This window comes from Schistocerca piceifrons, chromosome 1 (genome assembly GCF_021461385.2).
Source record: "Schistocerca piceifrons isolate TAMUIC-IGC-003096 chromosome 1, iqSchPice1.1, whole genome shotgun sequence".
Classification (NCBI taxonomy): Eukaryota; Metazoa; Arthropoda; class Insecta; order Orthoptera; family Acrididae; genus Schistocerca; species Schistocerca piceifrons.
In genome coordinates, this window is record NC_060138.1 from 815122599 (window position 1) to 815148071 (window position 25473).

General features: G+C 39.5%; 1 protein-coding gene across 1 annotated transcript; it reads left to right on the plus strand.

Annotated features, from left to right (window-relative positions):
* The first annotated feature begins 227 nt into the window (after positions 1–227).
* Positions 228–839, plus strand: LOC124775364. The gene has a single exon (XM_047250201.1). The coding sequence runs from the start codon at positions 228–230 to the stop codon at positions 837–839; it is 612 nt and encodes a 203-aa protein (XP_047106157.1).
* The last annotated feature ends 24634 nt before the right edge of the window (positions 840–25473 follow it).

Consider the following 25473-nt stretch of genomic DNA (forward strand, 5'->3'; position numbering starts at 1 on the left):
TGCGCATCCAATAGCGTTACATTGTTTCTTATTTTATATATTCACTTATTTCATTAGAATCTCATACGGCTGTCCTCATTATGTCATCCACGGATTCAGCGAGCGAGGTCGACGTGTCAGTTCTGAGTCCACCAAAGAAGCGAGCAAAGAATAAATCATTAAGTTCTTCTGAGAAGCACATGGTGCTTAATGTGTATCAAACGGAACTGTTACATCCAGAGTAGTCGATGAGTGACATTGTTTCGAAAACAGCTGCAGCTACAGGTGTTCGACGTTCTTCAGTGTATCGTGTGATAAGTGAGTACAAAGCCACACACTCTTTGAAGTCTCCCAAGAAAGGAAAATTACCACAGAAACTTTCTGAAAGTGTTGATGACTTCGATAGAAATGCGATACGAAGGAAAGTACACGATTTTTTTTTTCGTAACGAATTACCAACAATTAAGAAAGTGCTTACAGTCGTGAACGAAGATGCAGATCTGAGAAAATTTCGGAGAGCTACATTTTATAAGTTATTGAGAGAAATGAATTTCAAATATGTCCGGCGTGGGCGCGATAGCTTGCTAATAGACAGGGATGACATCATTTTATGGAGATGGCGTAATCTTCGAGCCATTAAACGGTTGAGAGATGAAGGCAGACCCATTTACTATTTGGAAGAGACGTGGGTGAACGCACGACATACCCGAAGTTACGTCTGGGTAGATGACACTATAAATTCCTCAAAACAAGCGTTTCTGTCTGGATTATCCACCGGAAGCAAGGAACCATCAGGTAAAGGGAAACGTCTGATTATCGCATACATTGGCAGCAAACCAGGGTTCGCTGAAGGATGTTAGTGGACTTTCTAATTCAAGAAAAGTGGAGATTATGATGAGGAGATGTGCTCCGAAACCTTCGAGAAGTGGTTTCAAGCTGTTCTCCCTCGGCTTCAGGAAAATGCAGTTATCGTTTTTGATAACGCGCCGTACCATTCTCGCAGAAAAGAAAAAGTTCCCAATGCGAATTCCAATAAGCACGAAATATCAGAGTCAATAAAATCTAAAAACATCGATTTCGAAGACGGTATGTTGAAGAAAGAACTTTTAGATATAGTTAAAAATCACAGAACTGCACACAACGAATACGCAATAGATGAAATGGCGAAGAATGCAGGGAAATCTGTTCTCAGAATTCCTCCATACCACTGTGAATTAAATGCCATCGAGTTAGTGTGGGCCAGAATCAAAGGCTATGTTGCAGCGAAAAACAAAACATACAAAATGCCGGAAGTTAAAGTACTGCTAGAAGAAGCAGTAAGAACAGTGACTGCAGAGGACCGGAACAAGTGCGTCCTCCGTGTCGTAGAAAACGTGAAAACTCAAATGTTGAAATTAGACTGCATTATAGAGGAGAGAGAGGAGCGATTTCTTATAAACTTCAATGAAAACAGTTCAAGTTCGACAGAGTGAACCTTGTTTCGTCCTTCATCATTATTATTACTGGTATTGTTATTAAAATTAACAATTAATTGTGTTTGAATGGAGCGTTTTGTTAGCAACCCGAATGAAAATAAATCTGCTTCGACAGAATGAACTCAGTTTAACATTATTTTAACATTATTGTTAAATTTATTTCGTACATTGTTGCCCAGGTTTCTCACGGTCCGCTGTGACAGCTTGGCAGCCATCTGAACGCCGCCAGCTGCAAAGCGTGCGCCAAGGATTTTCCACACCCATACGTATCACGTGAACACCGAATGCCTTCTCTGGAAACGAGCGTAGTCGTTCACATGACACTGTTTTTGTTTCGTCCCAGCTCTCAGTGAATAGACTTTAGTTGTAGAAAATTATCAATTGCCTCTTTAAAATCAGCAAACAAGAGTTGGAATAATATATAGCATAGCTTGTTGTGCTAAGAATATTGTAATGTTTGTGTGCAGATGAGCAATAACTCAAAGGAACATATGATGTTTTTATATATTTTCTGCTTCCAATTGACACACTATTTTTCATTCCTTTGCATACTTTTTGTCTTGTTATCACCATTAATGAATTCTACTCTGTCTCTAGTGTTTAAAGTGCCTTCCTCTTTACTCAAGCAGTAACACTCATTTACCCCAAACTGTAATAACTTAATTACAATCAGTCCAACAAGCTGTCACTTACGTGAAAAAAGGATACAAATACAAAGACATGATGACTGTACATTTCGCAATTACGTGCATGTTGGATGCTTGTGCTGCAGAATTAAGTTTGCGTAGACAGTTAATGATAAGTCACAATATTCAGGGTTCCATGTGGTAATTTTCAATCATTTATGAAACAGTTTGGTGCTATTTCAATATTCTTGATTGCCAAGCAGAATGAGGCAATATTGACAGAAGACTTAAACTGAAATTTCTAGTGTGTACACAAGACATTCAGTTCAGTACTTCTTATAGAACTCCAAAAACAATAAAATAGTTTTATCAAGCAAAGAAACAAAAGACACAGAGAGTGTTAAGCTTCTGGGACTACAAACTAATAGGAAAACCCCATGTTGTGCCAAGTTCAACTACTTTTGCAGTAGAAATGATTGCTGCTGTAGGTGATTTAAAAAATGAAGAAGCTTGTCTATTCTGGATGTTTCCATTCCTTAATGTGTTATGGAATCATCTTGTGGGGGATGGAACTTACAGGGACAGTATTTTCAGAAAATAGAATGACAGTTTTATCTGATGTTAATTCTAGAACTTCTACAGAGACCTCTTCAAAAATCTGCTATATTGACAACTAGTTCACAATACATATATATTCATTTAAGTCCACTGTCATTACCATTATTTCTCTTTTCTCCAAACACAATACAAAGCATGAATGTAGAATTACAACCAGTAACAGCTTCTATAAAGACAGAAGGGAGTAAGATGCATGGGTATATGTTTATGTCAGCTACAAACTACCATAGCAAATTATATGTGAAATAGACAATGTAATGCAGTTTAAGACTGAATTAAAGAACTTTCTGTTGGGCACCTCCTTTTACTCTATTGTAGAGTATAAATCCTTAAATTTAATGTTTTAGCTTATTTTATAATTAGAATTAGTACAGTAGTACAAAAAGTTTTACTAATGCTACGTGTGGCAGACATTTCTGTATCCTTGTCAATTATAAATGAGCAAGCATGTACACAGTTTGTTTGGTTTTCATACTTGAATTGAAAGGGACCAAAATGGTTCCAAAGGATGTTATTTGATATAGACTTATCCTCTATATTTTCAATTACTTGTTTTGTATTTTTCAATTTGTTTGAGGTGTTCTCTGGGCAGTGTTAGGCAAATGAATTTCATCTTCAGACCCTTTATGGCTCAGCAGGTGCTGAACGAGGCTACCATCGCCATACAGTGTGTCTAGGAGGACCTCACAGTACTTCATGTTATGAACATCAAAGATAAAGTCAGAGAGTATGTAAAGTATGTGATTATGCAAAAGATAAGGTTAGAATTTGAGCCTGTCTCTGTTCAAGTCAGACATATGTATATCTGAAACAAAGATTAACAGTTATTTAAACTAAGAGGCACCCACATGCTTTGCTCATACTGTGGCATCAAGCAGTCAGGCCTGCAAGATGAGTGGTCTGCCAAGCGAGTGGATTCATTCTTATTTATCTAGTAATATGAACTCTCGTACTCTCAATTAAGTTACAAATTATCCTCCTGTATGAATTATACGCAACGGAAACGCACATCTGACTATCAGTAATTTACAGAACCCTGACTGTTCACTACGCACTGGCAATACCACATTTTCTTTTTTGTCTATTATTTAACGGCTTTTATCAACACGTGGCCACCGCACTGAATATGAATGGCGCACACATTATAAATTCGGGACATAATGACAACATACAATTCGAAGGAAAAGTCCACCAATCTTTTTCTTTTCACTATCTTATTTATTCCGATAAATTCTATAACCTAAACACACAAATTCTATAACCTACAACAATAACACATGAGAAATTCCACCCAGTGGGCATGGCTTTACATTGGTGATTCTCTACCTTATGGTCTCGTAATTATTTAACGCTACAGTACACTTTCTGGATAGGATGGCGGATCTTTTATTATATCTCACACTTCGACTCTCACAATCATCATCACGAAACTTTCCTCCAGATCGAGCGGTACAGAAGGAACAAGCATAACCCACTAATCTTTTGAAACTACCTTGCTACTCTCCCATGCAAACCACACATACTTAAATTACATGACATACACCACACTACAACATGAAATACAACACAGGCAATAGTCACAACATTATCACTTTCAGCTTTCCCACTTCAATTAATATTTATCCCAGTTTCACACGACACTGCCCCACTTCGTAAGTCTACTTTCCTACTATGAACTCTGGAGATATATGCACGTCTTCCTGTGCAATGCAAGCCAAGTGGCGTTGCTGGATAGACGGCTGACTCACCTTGTTTCTCTCTCAGAGTGTTGTAGTTTGAATCAAGTGTCACACGGAAACATATCTCGCAAAGTAATATTAAGAACATATTCATCACACGCACGAGTCCGCAACTGATACCATGGATGAGTACTTCTCTTTATCCTTTGTCTCATACACAGATTGAGACTCACACAGTACTCACCACGTGGAAGTACTCGCCTCTAATTTCAAGTCCTGCACACGCTATTTCTTAAATCTTTCAACTTATAGTACACACGCTAGTAATTCAGCTTAACTTAAGCACATGGAAGTATTTCAACTTATTGCTATACGTGGTTTCATTGTGACCGTTGGTCACTTCTGAAGATTACTATGATCCCATTAATATTACCTGCCTGACATTTAATTCTCCCCCACAAAAGTTCCTGAAATAGAGAAATTATTATTTCAAACTACTCTTAAATATTCCACATGCATACCATGTCTCCACTCTTTTGTCTTCACGGAGCACAACTAAGACAGGTCTTAACAGCACAAGATCCAGCGGCAGAGTACCGAAACATGGCCGTTCTTCAGGTCCTCTCGCACCTCTGCTGAAGTGGGGGAGAACCTTGCTACCGTATTGGTCAGCCACATTTCAGGCGCTCAGAGCTCAGGTAAATTTCATCTCTTTGGTCCCACCAAAGGTGGCCAAAGGATCGTCTCAAAGATGATCATATATTCACATTCACTATCTGCGGTTAGCAGATGACCATACATTCACTCATTTCACAGATCTCACCAAACTGGATGTAGGGATTTACTTTGTGGGAGTGCACATGTGATCAATTAAATAAATAAATTGTATTCTTTCCCACACTGGTATCTGGCTTCGCTGTATTAATTGAAATTATTTTTCAAAAAAAATGTGTTGTTCTGGCAAAAATAATGAAGTATGTTGTACCTATTTTCAATGCTGGGCTGTACTGTACCCTTTCAAAACGAATGACAGTTATTTCAAAGAGAAGAATACTAGTATATTATTAATTAATTCTATTTAAAGCAGAAAGATATACCCAAAACAGGAGTTGTATTTCATATGGCGACCACATTGAGAAACGAATCTGCAGCAACCAGAGGAATGTAGTAAATAAAGATGAAGAATTGGTTACTATTACATAGTTTTTCAATATTCAGAAAGATGAAAAGACTTATTGAAATCACTTTAATTACGACTCTGTTCCTTGCTATTCAAAATTTTCGCCACTTTCATGTGGCAATCATGTTGGGCAGTGCATCTGTGAGAATTTAATAGATTCATTCTCTGTGGAGACACTACGATACAGTGATCAAAACTCAATGATTGTAAAACATTGTAAGAAGTGAAGAAGTACGAGTACTTTGACTTTAATATAAAACTGATTATGGGACTAAAAGACTGTTTTCTAAATTGAGATGATGAATTATTTAAAAGTGATATTGACATACTGTACTTCAGTGGGACATGAGCTACATGCATAATTTTATAATGATAATGAATCAACATTGATAAGAAGTCACACTAATGCTTAACTAAGGCAGGAGGGTGTTAAACGCTTTATTAAACGGATGTTAAATAATTTTGAAATTATTAATTTTACTTTCACGAAATATATATGAGAGTATTCTTGATAATAACAGTAATAAAACAAGACATCATCAATAAATCCGACGTTAGAGCAAACAGCAATAACAATTGTTTGAACTGACTGAGTGGAATTTTTCTTTGACAAGTGCTTTTGTAAACATGCATGCCAACTGATTTCTGACATGTCACAGGATCCAAGAACAGGACCATCATTCATTTTTCCTCGAATGTAATGAAACTGTTTGTCTAGGCATTTAGTCTGTTGGGACATCGACAGCAACACACATCGCTAATCAGAGAGCAGAGGAATATCTGTGGGTGAGTCCAAGATAGCAGTCATGATACAATGTAGATATGTCATATTCGCCATCAACAGTCTCGATTCCTGTTTCATGTCATACTGCCATAGTGGTGACAATGTGTCATCTGCAAAATGCCCCATGGAAGTATTTGTACAAATATTCTGATGCACATTATTAATGCGGTCACGTTTTGTTGTAAATACAAATCAGTCCGTTCCTTGGAACTTCGCTTTCTGACGTTAATTTGAATGAAGTGTACTGACAGTGCAATCATTGTGTCGGCTGCTTGGTGCGTATCAAGCAATACCAAGACAGTCATAATCTCTAAGAGTCTATATGTAAGTGTGACACATGTCAAAGGCAGATGATAGGCATCTCAGTTACTGGACTCCAGGAAACGCAAAAGAGTTACAGGTACATAGAGATACAATTATTTAATATGTTACCACCTACAGCACACAGTGTATCGCTGAATGTCTTCAGAAATATTCCGAAAAGGTAGCTTCTATATGATAGAAAAGTTTAAAACACGTAATAAAAATGATCAAACCTACTAAAGCTCCTGATACGACCACTATATTACTTGAGCTATTCCGAAAAGCTATTGTATAATACTGTTCCGTTTTGTTTTCATAGTGCATTTATACTTAATGCATCTATCAAACATATCTCATTTATATTTGGTAAAATGTTTTTCTCAGCATATGCAGTGTGTTACACATACTGTTTCTCCTTGTGCCATTCTTCATGACACATATATATTTAATGGTTGTGCATGTGTACAATGTAAACCATGTATATTCCTTGACCGTGTTAGAAATGTAGACTTATTATGTAGCTATTTAAAATGTATGTAGCTACATAAAATATATGTAAAATGACCAAACCAATTGCATGGAAAATGTATTAAGCTGGGTCAATAAATCAAATCAAATCATTATCATAGTTCTATTGTGGCCACAAATGTGTTAAGTAATAGAATAGTAAGTGATGTAGGTAAAAAGACAAAGGCTGGAAGAGGTTCTTGAGTAACAGAAGATATATTGAATTTAATTGATGAAAGGAGAAAATATAAAAAATATAGTAAATGAAGCAGGCAAAAAGGAATACAAACCTCTAAAAAATGAGATCGACAGAAAGTGCAAAATGGCTATGCAGGGATGGCTAGAGGACAAATGTAAGGATGTAGAGACTTATCTCACTAGGGGTAAGATAGATACTGCCTACAGGAAAATTAAAGAGACCTTTGGAGAAAAGAGAACCACTTGCATGAATATCAAGAGCTCAGATGGAAACCCAGTTCTAAGCAAAGAAGGGAAAGCAGAAAGGTGGAAGAAGAATATAGAGGCTCTATACAAGGGCAATGTACTTGAGGACAATATTATGGAAATGGAAGAGGATGTAGATGAAGATGAAATGGGAGATACGATACTGTGTGAAGAGTTGGACAGAGCGCTGAAAGACCTGAGTCGAAAGAAGGCCCCGGGAGTAGACAACATTCCATCAGTACTACTGACGACCTTGGGATAGCCATTCCTGACAAAACTCTACCATCTGGTGAGCAAGATGTATGAGACAGGCGAAATTCCCTCAGACTTCAAGAAGAATATAATAATTCCAATCCCAAAGAAAGCAGGTGTTGACAGACGTGAAAATTACCGGACTATCAGCTTCATAAGTCACAGCTGCAAAATACTAACACAAATTCTTTACAAATGCATGGAAAAACTGGTAGAAGCCGACCTCGGGGCAGATCAGTGTGGATTCCATAGAAATATTGGAACACGTGAAGCAATACTAACCCTACAACTTATCTTAGAAGATAGATTAAGGAAAGGGAAACCTACGTTTCTAGCATTTGTAGACTTAGAGAAAGCTTTTGACAATGTTGACAGAACTACACACTGATGCCAGTGGGTATGGGATCGGTGCTGTTCTGGAGCAGATTTCGGATGGAAAAGAGAAGGTTATAGCCTATGCTTCTAGGACACTTACAAAAGCCGAGAGAATCTACTCAACTATAGAAAGAGAATGTCTTGCTGTGATCTGCGCCATGTGCAAATTTCGACAGTATCTCTATGGAAGGCCATTCACAGTTCTTACAGACCGTCATTCACTTTGTTGGTTGAGAGGTGGGCACTACGTCTTCAAGAGTATGACATTACCTTGGTGTACAAAAGTGGAAGAAAACACCAAGTTGCCAACTATCTCTCAAGAAACCCTGTGCAAGACCATCAAGACTTTGATGAAGATAGTGACTGTCTCGCTGCACTCCAGGATCTCTCTGCTGAGCAGAAGAAGGACGCCAAGATATCTCAAATTATGCTTACCTTAAATCGGTCAGAGGATGCGAAAGAACAATTTAAGATGGGCTACTCTGCAAGAAAAACTTTGATCCGTTTGGAAAGAGGTACCTACCAGTGATTCCTAAAGACATGCACTTAGTTGTTCTACAGAAATTCCATGACACACCTGGGGCCGAACATTTAGGATTTATTAAGACATACGATAGGATCCGCAAGAGATTTTTCTGGCCAGGTTTATTTAGGAGTGTCCGTCACTATGTGTCACACTGTCAAGAATGCCAGAGGAGAAAGGCAGTTCCTCAGAAACCACCTGACCGACTCATACCAATTCCACCAGCCAAAACACCTTCCGGCTTGTTGGAATTGACCTCCTCGGATGATTTCCAACGTCTGCTAGTGGCAATAGATGGAGTATTGTTTGCACTGATTATCTGACGCGCTATGCCATTACAAAAGCCATTAAAACAGCCGAAGCATTTGAGGTAGCCAAATTCATCGTAGAAGACATTGTATTAAAACACGGTGCCCCAAGGTCGTTAATTACGGATCGAGGGAAAGTTTTTCAATCAAATCTTGTGACAGAGGTAAACCATCGGTGCAACATTATTCATCACATGATGACTGCCTACCATCTGCAAACTATCGGGCTTACTGAATGCCTTAATAAGACCTTGGCCGACATGCTATCGATGTTCGTTAACGTTGAGCAGAGTAACTGGGATGAGGTGCTACCTTTCGTGACGTTTGCCTACAACACCACCAGACAAGACACCACAGGATTTACGACATTTTTCTTGGTGCATGAGCGTGAGGCGACGACGACGACGATGGACACTGTGTTTGCGTTACATCCTGATGACGTGGACAACGACTACATCAGGTACCAGAGCTGAGGAAGCTCGGCACTTAGCTCGACTCCGCACGCTGCAGGCGCCGAAGGTATGACGCGAGCCACTGCCCTGTTGTCTACCAGCCTGGTGATCTCGTCTGGATATTCACTCCTGTTCATACCGTTAGTCTCTCTGAGAAGATCCTCAGGCGCTAATTTGGACCTTATCAGGTTGAAGGACAGTTGTCTGATGTTACATATGAAGTTGAAGATTTCGACCCCGACACAAGATGACGAAAGATCAGAGATATGGTACACGTCCTTCGAATGAAGCCCTATAAGGATCCTGCAACCCAGGGTAAATTCGAAGCTCCAGTGACAGGCAACAAGCGGAAAGGTGACGAAGAACATAGTGGTAAGGGGCCCTCCATCATGGGGAGTCAGAGTATGCAGGACCGATAACTCGTTCCCGGACTAGGACGACGTAACATCAGGATGCTGTTCTCTAAACAAGGGAGCAATGTCACAGAAGAAGCTGAGTAGCACAGTCGCTGTAGTGTAGTGGTTTTGAAACTAGACTGTTGCATGGCGGGTCATGAGTTCAAAACTCAGTCCAGCTGAAAAATTTTAATTTCTTTATTCGGTCTGAGAACATTCTAGAAGTATCCACAAATGGCAAGACTCATTGTACTGGAATGTTCTGTAGCTGTATAGTAGTAGTAGTAGTAGCTTTATTCATCCATAGATCTCTTTTTACAAGGATATAGGACACATCAAAGTATTTACAAATTTGTATCAATTTATAATATGCTAATTCGTATACACACATATTTACAAACGTCTAGTTAGGGACAATCATTAGATTTACTCCTCATATTCAATACTTTTTTTACAAGGAACTTATTAAAAATGTAATGGCACACTGGTCACTCATATCACACTATACACACATTGTTTCATAACACTCACTACACACACACACACACACACACACACACACACACACACACACACACACACACACACACACACACACACACTGGGGATCTCTGGGCCACTTTCTGTTCTGCAACTTCCCATTTGCTGTCCTGAAAAACTGAGTCAGCATCCCTCCATAATGAGTGTGATGCTGAGTTCAGAAAGAGGAGGAGGTGTTAATATTGTGCTATGCATAGCTTGCTGGTATGTATTTCTAGAAAGGAAAAAGAAGGAAAAAAAACAAAGTGAAGGTGTTATGTGTAATGTTGGATATTTTATAATCATTATTATTATTTATTTGTATAACATTTTTTATCAAACCCCTACTTTGTTTTAGCTAAGTAATCCTTCAATGTATAAAATGTATTGCATAACAGGTACTTTTTAGCTACCTTTTTAAATAAGTGTATTTTTGAAATTTCTTTAATCTCTTTTGGTAATTTATTGTACAGTTTTACTCCTTGGTAGAAAATGCTGTTTTGAGTTTTATGTTTATTTTTTCTTGGTAAATGTATGTTGAGTCTATCTCTTGTTGGATGGTCATGGACAGAGCTGTTTGCGTAGTAATTACCAATATTATTTTTGATGTGTACAATGTGTAAATGTATTCACATGTGTTTTGAACAGATCGTTACAATGAGCTCGACTAGTATTTTTGGTTAGTATTCTTATGACTCATTTCTGGATTTTGAAAATTGTGTTCACATTTTGTATGTTTGTTCCCCAAAAAAGAATGCCATAGCTATGAATTGAGTGCACATATGAATAATATGTAACTAAAAGACAGTGCATGTTACACACTGATGATAGGATTCTAAGGGCATAACATGCTGATGACATTCTCTTTGCAAGTACCTTTGTGTGTTCACACCACTTCAGCTGACAATGAATATTCATTCTTAGAAATTTTGCATTTGTTACACAGTCTATAGAGGTGCCATCTACATTTAATTTAACATTGTCATTTTTCCTCTAAGTTCAAGGCATTAGTTTTCTTTGTGTTACATGTCACTTTATTGCTTATTGACCAGTCATAAACTTCCTTTTGAGTTTCATTTGCTCTCTTGGCAAGGAGTTCTGTTCTTTTCTCAGTGACTAAAATATTGCTGTCATCATCAAAGAGAAGTTTTTCACCATGAGTAACACTACAGGGAGAGTCATTGATGTATATCAGGAACAGTATTGGTCCTAATATGCTGCCTTATGGAACCCCTATACTAATGTATTTTGGTTCTGATAAGTGTTTTACTAAATGTTTAGATCTATGTGTTGTCTCTACTCTTTGTACCCTAGCTGTTATGTATGATCGGAACCAGTTATTAGCTACCGCTCTTATTCCTAATGCTTCTAATTTATTTAATAGAATCTTGTGGTCAACTGTATCAAACGCCTCAGAAGATCCAAAAATATGCCTGTGACACACTCATCTTTATCAAGAGCATCAAGTACAACTTTTGAGAATTCTACTATGGCTGACTCCGTATTTTTGCCACTTCGGAAACCAAACTGTGATTCACTTAAAAGATTGTATTTAATCAGGTAATTCATTAATCTGTCTTTCATAGCTGTTTCTATTAATTTTGAGAATAGTGACAGCAGGGAAATGGGCTGGTAATTTTCTAAGTCTTCTGCTTTACCTGTCTTAAGCATAGGTATAACTCTTGTCCGTTTTAACTGCTCTGGAAATGTCCCTGATGTGAAGGATTCATTTATTATATTTGTTAAGGGGCCTTGTATAATCCCTATGTATTGTTTCAGTACACACATTGGTACTTCATCTAAGCCTACCGACTTTTTATTTTTTAGTTTTTGAACAGTTTTATAGACTTCATTCTCTGTGGTTGGAAGTAACATCATTGTATTTAGTGCAACATTATTTACAGGTGTTATATTTGTTTGGGGGAATTTTTGCTGTAACTTTTCTGCAATACTTGAAAAATGGTCGTTTACATAGTTTGCTAAGTGTTGTGGATCATTTATTATCTTATGCCCCTCGGTTAGCAGTATGTTATTCTGTGCTTGTTTGCCTCACCCCGTTTCCTTTTTTATAACGTCTCAGACTGCTTTGCTTTTTTGTGTGCATTATATATTATTTTGTCATTAAATGACTTTTTTGCAGCAATCAGCATCTTCCTATAGATCTTTTTGTATCTATGATAGAAATTGAAGAATTCTGGATCATTGCATATCCTTTTCATGGAATTGAGTTGTTTAAGTGTTTGGGAGGACTTCTTAATACCTGCTGTTATCCATCTGTTTTTGTGAGTTGCTGATACAGGCATGCTTACTTTTGGAAATGCCTTTTCAAAGTTCAATTTAAACAATGTGGAGAATTTAGAGAATTTCATATTCACATTGGTTCCCTTGTACACTTCATCCCAGCTTTGTTTTTCTAAATATTTTGAAAAATCTTTTATTTTCATTTCTGATAGGTGTCGTTTGTAGGCTAGTAGTTTACGGAATGATTCGATGCCTGATTTTACTGTTGTTATTTGACAGAGATGGTCTGATAGTCCGAGATCTCTTACAGCTACCTCACTTTTTTCCCTGTCCATATTTGTGTTTAGGTGTAGGCCATGCCTAGTGAAAACCCATCTGTTGATAGTCCCAAAGGGCACCAGAGAAACATGAGCAAAGTTTGCTGTCCTCAGAGCCATCCCTAACTCCACATTGATTCGCCTCTCAGCTCCATCAAGATGTAGTCGATCATGACGCTGGAACAGCTCAACAAAGTGTACGTTGGTGCCATGAGTCAGGGAAGTTATCTTGTCCAGATCACCACCTACGTCATATGCCCCATCCCTGTCCAAACTGTTTCCCACCCCACCCACTATCGCTACATGATCCTCTTTTGTAAAGTCCTTACATAAAGACCAAAGGTCCTCTATCACGTGACTTAGCCCAGCATTTGGTTTGCAGATACTGGTGGCCTGGTATGTTCCCTCTAAACTTTCCTGTACCTGAGGGCCTACACCTCACCCACGGCTACTACCTAGCAGCAGCACTTTCTTCCTCCTAACACTTTGTACATTCCTAGGCTTCTTGGCCTCAGTTGAAGTGTGCTGCACATTTCCTGCGCCTTGTTATACCTGGGGCTCTTCTCCACTTAATTCTGGCAGCGGTAAATATCTGTTTTTGGTGTTGATGATAAAACTGTCAGATCGCATTCTCTTTCTTCCTATCCTGCTACCAGCTGCCAGTTCCCAACCACCCTCCTCCCCCCTATCTCCCTTGATTCTTATGAGTTCCTCCTTTGCTTCCTCCAATATATATACCATATGTGTTCTGGCAGGAGACAGTTCGCTTCACACTCTTGTATGTGCAAGTGCTGAATAAACCTTCATTAAGTGAAGTTAGTGTTCGTTTTTCATCTACTTACCCCTTCTTCTATGTGACAATATTAAGTTTTGCTCGCTACACTTGAAACAAAACCAGTTCATGAATGCAGACAATAATAAACTCATGTGGAATGCAGTACTCACTGTTGGACTTCCCAAATAAGCCACCTTTAACTGACGACGAAGATGAAACTGCCACAAAGGTTCGACAATCCATACAAAACTGTAAAACAGTCCTATGACACAGAAGCAGCCAGTTCAACTCTCCATGTAGCAGTGGCAGATCCATGTGAATCATCATCACAGACCTGCTTTTACAAGGAAGTGGTTAGATTAAGTGCAGTTGTTCGTATCTCAAAAAAGCGAAAAGTGTGTGAAGTGTCAGAATGTGCAGATCACAAGAAAAGTGCCTATCATTTTAAGTACAGACAGGAACAGAAACTATGTCAGAAGGATCAAGTAAACAAGTACAAATGAATTTTGAAGACTGGAGGATCCCGATATTTAAAAAAAGATGCCCTTGACTTGTTGTTAAGCCAGATTAGTATGCGATTGAAAGAGAAACATGCAGCAGGATGGAAAAACGAAAATAAGCTGTTGACACTAAATTTATTATATTACAGCACACAGGCATATAGATTTTTGTCAGAATGTTTATGCTTCCATCTGTCTGTACATTACCGAGGTATGTGGAAGGCATACAGATAAAAGTTGGGATAAGTGATAATATATTTCACCTTTTAAAGCAGATTTTTGAGGGATTGTGAAGATCAAATGGTTTCAGTTTTTGATGAACATTATCACAAGAAAAACTGTGGCCTTGTTGATGGCTATCCCAAGTTTTCCTCCAGGTTTCTGTGAAGAAACTAAGCTGCTGTTGATCAACATATTAGTTAAAATGAGACACTTTTACCAGCTCAAATATTGGAATCAAGACTTAGTTTCTAACAACAAGAAAGCAAATAAGAGACCGAAGAAGTTAGTTCATTTGGGCTGCCGATTTCTTTGGTATATATTTCATTCACTTCTCTTGTTAGTCACTTAATTTTCCTTGGTTCCTTCATATATTATTTTGTTACCACCTTGTTCACTGAAAGATTGAGAATTATTGAAATATTTGATTTTGTGTGAAATGTAATGTAATCAGCTCATTATAACGTCTTCAACATATTTCTCCCACTGTTTGATATTATAAACCAATATTTTTGCTCAGTAAGAGTAAAGTGTAAAAATGCTGTTAACTAGTTTTTACCATGCTAACTACCACGAGACCACTGCCGGCTACAGCAGAGCTATCTGCTGTGGCCACCAGCACCTTCTTCCTAGCAAACCGGTTAATACAAAAAAGAGGGCAGGGCAAGACTTGGTCCTAATTCTCCTTGACTGAAGCAGCTAAAATTTCTGAGGTTTGCTGGAATCATTTTATCATTATATTCCCCTGCATGATTTAAAATGTTTACATTGAAATAACAGTGACAGTGCGTAATATTTTTTGCAACTGAGAATAGACACTTAAAAGTGATGAGGGAATATATTTCGTGAAACCCTCCAGTATCAAACCTGGCAGTTGTATTGACACAAGTAAACTCATCTGAATGGTACACTAGGTTACATAAGCATTAGCTCTAGGTACAGAATAGGTAATTCACTCAGAAAATTTTCCATACAAATTTTACTGTAAAGCATACTACAGTTAAGGGAAATATGCAGTGTACAGATCAGATAAACTTGGGCAGGCGAGAACTGGTTTCACTGAGATATATGGAAAATGAACTGTAGTATTACACTGACATATTTGGTGCCGTTTCCTATGATCCAAACATGTCTGAGACGCAAATTTCTGGGAGAGGAGAGATTACATTGACAATATTATGAGTAGGAAAGCGGAGGTGCTGAGTCACAGATAGGCACAACAAAAAGACTATCACAAATAAAGCTTTTGGCCAGTAAGGCCTTCATAAAAAATACAAAAATACACACACACACACACACACACACACACACACAAACGTAACTCACACTCACATGACTGCAGTTTCAGGCAACTGAAGCCACACTGTGAGCAGCAGCACCAGTGCATGATGAGAGTGGCAAGACTTGGTGGGGGTAATGACGAGGCTGGGGTGGATAGGGATAACAGACAGTGAAGTGCTGCCTGGGGAGCGCGCAGGGAGAGAGGGTAGGGCAGCTATGTGCAGTCAGGTATTAGACGGTGGGCAGGCGAGAAGTGGGGAGTGGGAAGGGGAGGGGGGAAGTGAAACAGGTTGTTGTTGTTGTGGTCTTCATTCCTGAGACTGGTTTGATGCAGCTCTCCATGCTACTATATCCTGTGCAAGCTTCTTCATCTCCCAGTACCTACTGCAGCCTACATCCTTCTGAATCTGCTTAGTGTATTCATCTCTTGGTCTCCGTCAACGATTTTTACCCTCCACGCTGCCCTCCAGTACTAAATTGGTGATTCATTGATGCCTCATAACATGTCCTACCAACCCATCCCTTCTTCTAGTCAAGTTGTGCCACAAACTCCTCTTCTCCCCAATTCTATTCAATACCTCCTCATTAGTTATGTGATCTACCCATCTAATCTTCAGCATTCTTCTGTAGCACCACATTTCGAAAGCTTCTATTCTCTTCTTGTCTAAACTACTTATCGTCCATGTTTCACTTCCATACATGGCTACACTCCATACAAATACTTTCAGAAACGACTTCCTGACACTTAAGTCAGTACTCGATGTTAACAAATTTCTCTTCTTCAGAAACGCTTTCCTTGCCATTGCCAGTCTACATTTTATATCCTCTCTACTTCGACCATCATCATTTATTTTGCTCCCCAAATAGCAAAACTCCTTCACTACTTTAAGTGTCTCATTTCCTAATCTAATTCCCTCAGCATCACCCGACTTAAATCGACTACATTCCATTATCCTTGTTTTGCTTGTGTAGATGTTCATCTTATACCCTTCTTTCAAGACACTGTCCATTCCGTTCAACTGCTCTTCCAAGTCCTTCGCTGTCTCCGATAGAATTACAATGTCATCGGCGAGCCTCAAAGTTTTTATTTCTTCTCCATGGATTTTAATACCTACTCCGAATTTTTCTTTTGTTTCCTTTACTGCTTGCTCAATATACAGATTGAATAACATTGTGGAGAGGCTACAACCCTGTCTCACTCCCTTCCCAACCACTGCTTCCCTTTCGTGTCCCTCGACTCTTATAACTGCCATCTGGTTTCTGTACAAATTGTAAATAGCCTTTCACTCCCTGTGTTTTACCCCTGCCACCTTCAGAATTTGAAAGAGAGTATTCCAGTCAACATTGTCAGAAGCTTTCTCTAAGTCTACAAATGCTAGAAACATAGGTTTGCCTTTCCTTAATCTTTCTTCTAAGATAAGTCCTAGGATAAGTAATGCCTCACGTGTTCCAACATTTTTACGGAATCCAAACTGATCTTCCCCGAGGTCGGCTTCTACCAGTTTTTCCATTCATCTGTAAAGAATTCGCGTTAGTATTTTGCAGCTGTGACTCATTAAACTGATAGTTTGGCAATTTTCACATCTGTCTACACCTGCTTTCTTTGGGATTGGAATTATTATATTCTTCTTGAAGTCTGAGGGAATTTCGCCTGTCTCATACATCTTGCTCACCAGATGGTAGAGTTTTGTCAGGAATGGCACTCCCAAGGCTGTCATTAGTTCTGATGGAATGTTGTCTATTCCCGGGGCCTTGTTTCGACTCAGGTCTTTCAGTGCTCTGTCAAACTCTTCACGCAGTATCATATCTCCCATTTCATGTTCATCTACATCCTGTTCCATTTCCTTTATATTGTCCTCAAGTGCATCGCCCTTGTATAGACACTCTATATACTCTTTCCACCTTTCTGCTTTCCCCTCTTTGCTTAGAACTGGGTTTCCATCTGAGCTCTTGATATTCATGCAAGTGGTTCTCTTTTCTCCAAAGGTCTCTTTAATTTTCCTGTAGGCAGTACCTATCTTACCCCTCGTGAGATAAGCCTCTACCTCCTTACATTTGTCCTCTAGCCATCCCTGCTTAGCCATTTTGCACTTCCTGTCGATCTCATTTTAGAGACGTTTGTATTCCTTTTTGCCTGCATCATTTACTGCATTTTTGTATTTTCTCCTTTCATCAATTAAATTCAGTATCTCTTCTGTTAGCCAAGGATTTCTACTAGCCCTTGATCGTCTGCTGCATTCACTATTTCATCCCTCAAAGCTACCCATTCTTCTTCTACAGTATTTCTTTCCCCCATTCCTGTCAATTGTTCCCTTACGCTCTCCCTAAAACTCTCTACAACCTCTGGTTCTCTCAGTTTATCCAGGTCCCATCTCCTTAAATTCCCACCTTTTTGCAGTTTCTTCAGTTTTAATCTGCAGTTCATAACCAATAGATTGAGGTCAGAGTCCACATATGCCCCTGGTAATGTATTACAATTTAAAACCTGGTTCCTAAATCGCTGTCTTACCATTATATAATCTATCTCAAACCTTTTAGCATCTCCAGGGTTCTCCCATGTATACAATCTTCTTTCATGATTCTTGAACCAAGTGTTAGCTATGATTAAGTTATGCTCTGTGCAAAATTCTACCAGACGGCTTTGTCTTTCGTTTCTTAGCCCCAATCCATATTCACCTACTACGTTTCCTTCTCTTCCTTTTCCTACTGTTGAATTCCAGTCACCCATGACTACTAAATTTTCGTCTCCCTTCACTACCTGAATAATTTCTTTTATATCATCATACATTTCATCAATTTCTTGATCATCCGCAGAGCTAGTTGGCATATAAACTTGTACTACTGTAGTAGGCGTGGGCTTCGTGTCTATCTCGACCACAATAATGTGTTCACTATGCTGTTTGTAGTAGCTTACCCGCACTCATATTTTTTATTCATTATTAAACCTACTCCTGCATTACCCCTATTTGATTTTGTATTTATAACCCTGTATTCACCTGACCAAAAGTCTTGTTCCTTGAACAGGAGAGAAGTAAAAAGACTGGGTGTGATGGTGGAATGAAAGCTGTGTAGTGCTGGAATGGGAACAGGGAAGGAGGTTGATGGGTGAGGACAATGACTAACGAAGATTGAGGGCAGGAAGGTTACAGGAATATAGGATGTATTACAAGGAAAGTTCTCACTTGCGCTATTCAGAAAAGCTGGTGTTGGCAGGGTGACTGGACTGGAGTAGGTGGTGGTGGGAGGACGTATGGAACAGGTCATGCATTTAGCTCTATTACAGGGATATGAGTCATGAGGTACCAGGTTTTGGGCAGGGGTTGCGTACGATTGGTGGCCGGTGGAATCCCACTATGGGAGGGGTGGGAAGGCTAGTGGGCAGGAGATTTCTCATTTCTGGGCATGACGAGAGGTAACTGAAACCCTGGAGAATGTAATTCAATTCAGTTCAGTTTATTAGCGTCCTTGTAGTCATCATCAGTTATCTGCTATATTAGCAGGTCCTTTGCCTCTCCATTTTCTGCGATCCATTGCTTCCTTCTTAAGGCTTCTGTATGTTGTACCGTCCATCATGTCATCCAGTATCTGGAATCTCTTCCTTCCTCGATTCCTTTTCCCTTCTACATAACCTTCTAAAACTGTTTTTATCAGTCTGTCATTCTTTCTTAATATATGCCCAATCCAGTTTCTTTTTCTTCTCTTTATTACATCTAGTAACTGTCTTTTCTCTCCCACTCTTCTCAGTACCTCTTCATTTTTTACTCTGTCCATCCAACTTATTCTTTCCATCTTCCGCAATGTCCAGATCTCAAAAGCCTCCAGCCTTTCTCTGTCTTTCTTCCTCATAGTCCATGTGTCAGCACCATATAGAAGAACACTCCATACAAGACATTTTATGAGTCTCTTTCTGAGTTCACTGTCCAGACCTCTGCAGAAGATTCTCCTTTTCTTATAAAACGCCTCTTTTGCCATTGCTATCCTTGTTTTAATTTCTGTGGTGCACTTCCAGTCGACGTCTATCCTGCTTCCAAGATATTTAAAATTTTCACCTGTTCTAATGTTTCTCCATTCAGCACAATTTTTATTTCCTTATTTCCTCCTATTGCCAATACTTTTGTTTTATTTGTGTCAATTTTCATTCCATATTTTTTTCCGTTAGTTGCAATGTTGTCCACCAAATCCTGTAATTCTTTTTCCCCTGTGGCTAGAAGGACCATGTCATCAGCAAATCTCAAGCACCCTGCTCTTCTTCCTCCAATTTCTACTACTTTGTCATCTAATGAGCATTGGTCAATCATATTTTCCAAGTACAGGTTGAAAAGAGTAGGTGATAAACAGCATCCTTGTCTTACCCCTTTCCCTAGTCTGATCCAGTTTGTACTTTCTCCTCTCACTTTAACTGAAACTTTTTGATTAAGGTATAATGAGTTTATAAGTCTTCTGGTTTTCCAGTCCACTCTCTTTTCCCTCATAATAGTCGCCAGCTTGTCCCAAACCACATTGTCAAATGCGTTTTCTAAATCGATGAAGCACATGTATAGGTCTCTTCCTTTTTCAATAAACCTTTATCCCAAGATTCGTAGGAGCCCTATTGCATCTCTGGTGCCCGTATTCCGTCTAAAGCGAAACTGCTCCTCGCCGAGATCCTCCTCTATTACTTTTTCAAGTCTTTTATTAATTATTCTTAACATCACTTTGGCTGCATGTGAAATGAGGCTGATTGTCCTGTGCTTGCTGCATTTCTTGGTTCCTTGTTTTTTCGGTAATGGAATCATTACTGTTGTCAAAAAGTCCCCAGGCCATTCACCACTGTCATATATTTTATTACATAACCTCAATATTTCTCTTATTCCATTGTGGTTCAAGCATTTTAGTATTTCTCCTGGTATTGTATCTGTACCTACTGCTTTGCCATTTTTCATTTCAGCAATAGCAGACTTTACTTCTTCCATTATGATGGTCGGTCCTTTCTCTTCATCACTTACACTGTTGTGTGATTGAAGTTCCAGAGTTTCTGGTTTGCTATTTGTGTCATATAGCTCTTTTATATATTCTTCCCATCTCTGGAGGACATCGTCACGATCTTTGTGCACTACCTCTTCGTCTTTACTCAAAATTTCCATAGTAGCACTTCCTGTTCTGTTTTGTTCCCATGTCATAGTCTTTACTCTGTTGTATAGTAAGTCGTATCTTCCCTTCCTGTCCAGTTCTTCAATTTCATCACATTCCTCTTTTAGCCATTTTTTCCTAGCCTGCTCTGTTTCTCTTCGCAGTTCGTTATTTAACCTTCGGTATATCTTTCTTGCATCTTCAGCGTTCTTGTTTTTCAATTTTCTTCTCTCCTCCATCTTGGAAATCATTTCTTGTGTGACCCATGGTTTTTTTGACCTTTTCCCTTTCACATATCCTATATTTTGCTGTCCTGCTTTAATGATTCCTTCTTTCAGCATATTCCAGTGCTCGTTGGCATTATCAGGTGCTTCTTTGTCTCGTAATGTGTTTAGAAAGTCCCGAGACAGCATTTCTGTAATTTGTTCTTTGTTGGACCTTATCTTCTCTAAATCCCACTTCTTCACCATAGTCGCCTTTTTCAGTTTTTTCATTCTTATTTCTATTTCTGCCATAAGTAAGTTGTGGTCACTATTAATATCTGCACCTGGTAATGTGTGCACCTTCTTGATTCCATTCCTGTATCTTTCTTCTACGAGTATAAAATCGATTTGGTTTCTGTATTTATCCCCTGGTGATTTCCAAGTGTAGAGCCTCCTCTTATGGTTCTTGAACCATGTGTTTGCCGCTATCAGCTGCCTTTCCCTGCAGAAGTCAATTAACCATTCACCTCTGTCATTTCTCTTTCCAAGACCATGACTGCCTACTACGTTTCCCTCTTTCCCTTCTCCCACAATGGCGTTCCAGTCTCCCATTACTATTTTGCAGCATTTTTTATTTTCGTCCATTATTCTCTCTATTACATTGTACGTTTCCTCTACAGTTTGGTCATCATGTTCAGAAGTTGGTATATACACCTGGACAATCAGTAAATCTTTTTGTGCTCCTTTCAGCCTTACACCAATAACCCGGTCATTTGCATAGTCTACATATTCCACACATTTAGCCAATTCCTTTGTCATAATCACTCCTACTCCATTAATTCCTTTTACTTCTCCTCCTGAGTAGTAGAATACATATTCATCTGACTGCAACTCTCCATGTCCATTCCATCTCACCTCAGCAACTCCTACGAGGTCCATATGATTCTTTTCCATCTCTCTTTTAAGGTTTTCTAGTTTTCCTGCTTGTAGCAGAGTTCTGACATTCCAGGTACCAATTCTCGTTTTGATTTTTTGCCTCCTTTCAAGTTGTCCCCCCCGGAGATCCAAATGGGGGACTATTTTACCTCCAGACACTGATTTAACATGAGAGGAAGCCATTTTTTTGTGCATAAAATGGAGACTGCATTATGCAGGGAAGATAACCTGCGGTGGTATTCCGTTGCCCTAAGTAAGTGGAAGCAATGCCAGGACTCAGCTCGGGGCCCCGTGGTCGCCAGCCACATATCACTAGGTGTGACTCCCTTGTAGTACATCATCAAAATTATGTAGGACTTGCTTTCTTGTTGTTAGAAACTAAGTTGCTCCATTCTTGGGTGGTACTGAGTTACAGGAGGAATGCTCATCTGTGGCCAGACTGTGGGACTTTGGGAGGTGGTGGGAGACTGGAAAGATAATGCACGAGAGATTTGTTTTTGTACAAGGTTGGGAGGATACATTGGTTGGGCGATTACATGGCACTTGTTATATGTATGGCGCACTGCAGGGATGATAAGGTCATCTGGATTTCAAAATTATGGGCCTAGAAATGAAACTCTTATCAGTTTTAATATTTCAAAATGAACATGCCTGAAAAAGGAAGCTGAATTAGGTTTTTCAAATAATTGCAAAAATTTTCTTGTTTCATGCATTCACTACAGCTGGAACTTAAAAGCACAGGGTTAGTAGCTTGTGTTGACACTTAAAAGTGTCAGCTACAGCAAACATTTGAAGATTTTAAAATAACAAAGTAGTTGCTGACATTTTAATATTAATGGATAACAGTAGGAACCATAGCAATGAAATAATGTAAATTTCTTAAACAGGAATTAAAGAAATCTACATAGCTTTGATCACAGTCATTACACACACTTTGTAGTCACTGTGTTTTTGTGTGCTACAACTTGTGTGCTGCAACCTTTGATCTGGGGGACATGTTGCATCTTACTTGTTCTTACAAGATCCACATATCAGAAGTCTGGTAATTGGTAGTTCAACCTTCTGTGGAAAGTGTGGGCTGATAGCTGTCTCTTCAGATATGGTCCGATCAGCTGCCATTTTAGCGATAAGCTTTTAAAGTTACAGAAGGCTGTAAGAATAATTTTTGGCGCAAACCCAAGAGACTTATGCTATGTTTTATTCGCTAAAGTTGGGATATTAGCTGTTATAAATATGTACACTGACCAGCCAGAATTTATGACCACCTATCTAATACCTGGTACGTTCACCTTTGGCATGGGTAACAGCAGCAACTCATCATGGCATTGAAGGACGAGGCACTGGTAGGTTGCTGAAGGAAGAGGGCACAATATGCACACACAAGTCACCTAATTCCCATAAATTCCGGGGAGAGAGGCGATGAGCTCTGATGCCACATTCAATCACATCCCAGATATGTTCAATCGATTTCAGATTTGGAACTCGCCACTGTGTTCCTCAAACCACTCCATCACAGCTGTGACTTATTAAACTGATAGTTCGGTAATTTTCACATCTCTCTACACCTGCTTTCTTTGGGATTGGAATTATTATATTATTCTTGAAGTCTGAGGGAATTTCGCCTGTCTCATACATCTTGCTCATCAGATGGTAGAGTTTTGTCAGGAATGGCTCTCCCAAGGCACGTGACGTGGCACATCATCTTGTACAAAAATGCGTCTGCTGTCGGGAAACATGACTGTCATGAAGGGGTGTAGATGTGCAACCAATGTACGATACTCCTTGTCCATCATGTGTTCTACTGGACCCATGGATGCCCATGTGAGTGTTCCCCAGAGCTTAATGGGGATGTTTCCAACTTGTCTGCATCCTGCAGTACAGGACTCAAGAAGGTGTCCCCATTGGCATGATGAAGAGGGTGTCAGAACCATGCAACACTCTGACAGTGCGCCAATGTCTGATGGTCACATTCCCATTTCAATTGTAGTTGCCAGTGTCATGGTATCAACAGTGGCGTATGCCTGAGTCGGCTGTGGAGGCCCATCATTAGGAGTGTTCAGTGCACTGTGTGGTCCGACACACTCGTACTCTGCCCATCATTAAAGTCTGATGTTTGTTCCACCAAAGTTTGCCACCTATCCCATTCTATCTGTCTGCTCAGCCTACAATGTCTGACATCTGTACTGAGGGGTGGATGCCCAACCGCATGACATCTGGACTTGGCTTCACAACATATTGAAGACACTCACCACAGCACTCCTTGAACACACAAGTCATGCAGTTTCCAAAATTCTCGTATCAATCCTGCAGGCCATCACAATCTGCACTAGGTCAAACTTAGACAGGTAATGCAAGTTCCCCATTCTGCACACGGACAGCACACTCACTGTTACTACAATGCACCGCGTGTGTGTCTGTATACCAGTCACCAGGTGATGCTGCTACTGCCTGGATTAATTTATATCAATAGTAGGTCGGTGATCATAATGTTCTGGCAACTGGTATATATTTTTAGGCCGATTATGTTGGCCTGAGCATTTAATCTAAATGTAAACTCTGAACTGAACAAACAAAATATCAGAGACATAGATCACTTTCTTCTCATAAGCCACAGAACTGCACTTTATCAGGAAAACCTACTATATGCAGGAGTGAGACTTGTCAATTCACTGCAGAGTTCAGTCATACTCCATTGCAAAATTTAAGGCCAAACTAAAAGAATACTGATCATCAGCCCTCGTTAACCATTAGATGGGTATTTGTTTTGCATGTAGTAAAGACAGTTTCATATAGGACTCATTATGTATGTTTAGCATCATTTAATGAAAACACTTTATCATCCAGTTTTAGTTTGAAGTTATGTCTTAAATACTTTATTTAAAATAGATCTTAGTTGACATCAAACAATGGGAACTCCAGGTTGGAATGTCAAAAATATAATGAACAGACAGAATGAGATTTTCACTCTGCAGCGGAGTGTGCGCTGATATGAAACTTCCTGGCAGATTAAAACTATGTGCCCGACCGAGACTGGAACTCGGGGCCTTTGCCTTTCGCGGGCAAGTGCTCTACCATCTGAGCTACCGAAGCACGACTCACGCCCGGTACTCACAGCTTTACTTCTGCCAGTACCTCGTCTCCTACCTTCCAAACTTTACAGAAGCTCTCCTGCGAACCTGCAGAACTAGCACTCCTGAAAGAAAGGATATTGCGGAGACATGGCTTAGCCACAGCCTGGGGGGTGTTTCCAGAATGAGATTTTCACTCTGCAGCGGAGTGTGCGCTGATATGAAACTTCCAGGCAGATTAAAACTATGTGCCCGACCGAGACTCGAACTCGGGGCCTTTGCCTTTCGCGGGCAAGTGCTCTACCATCTGAGCTACCAAAGCACGACTCACGCCCGGTACTCACAGCTTTACTTCTGCCAGTACCTCGTCTCCTACCTTCCAAACTTTACTGAAGCTCTCCTGCG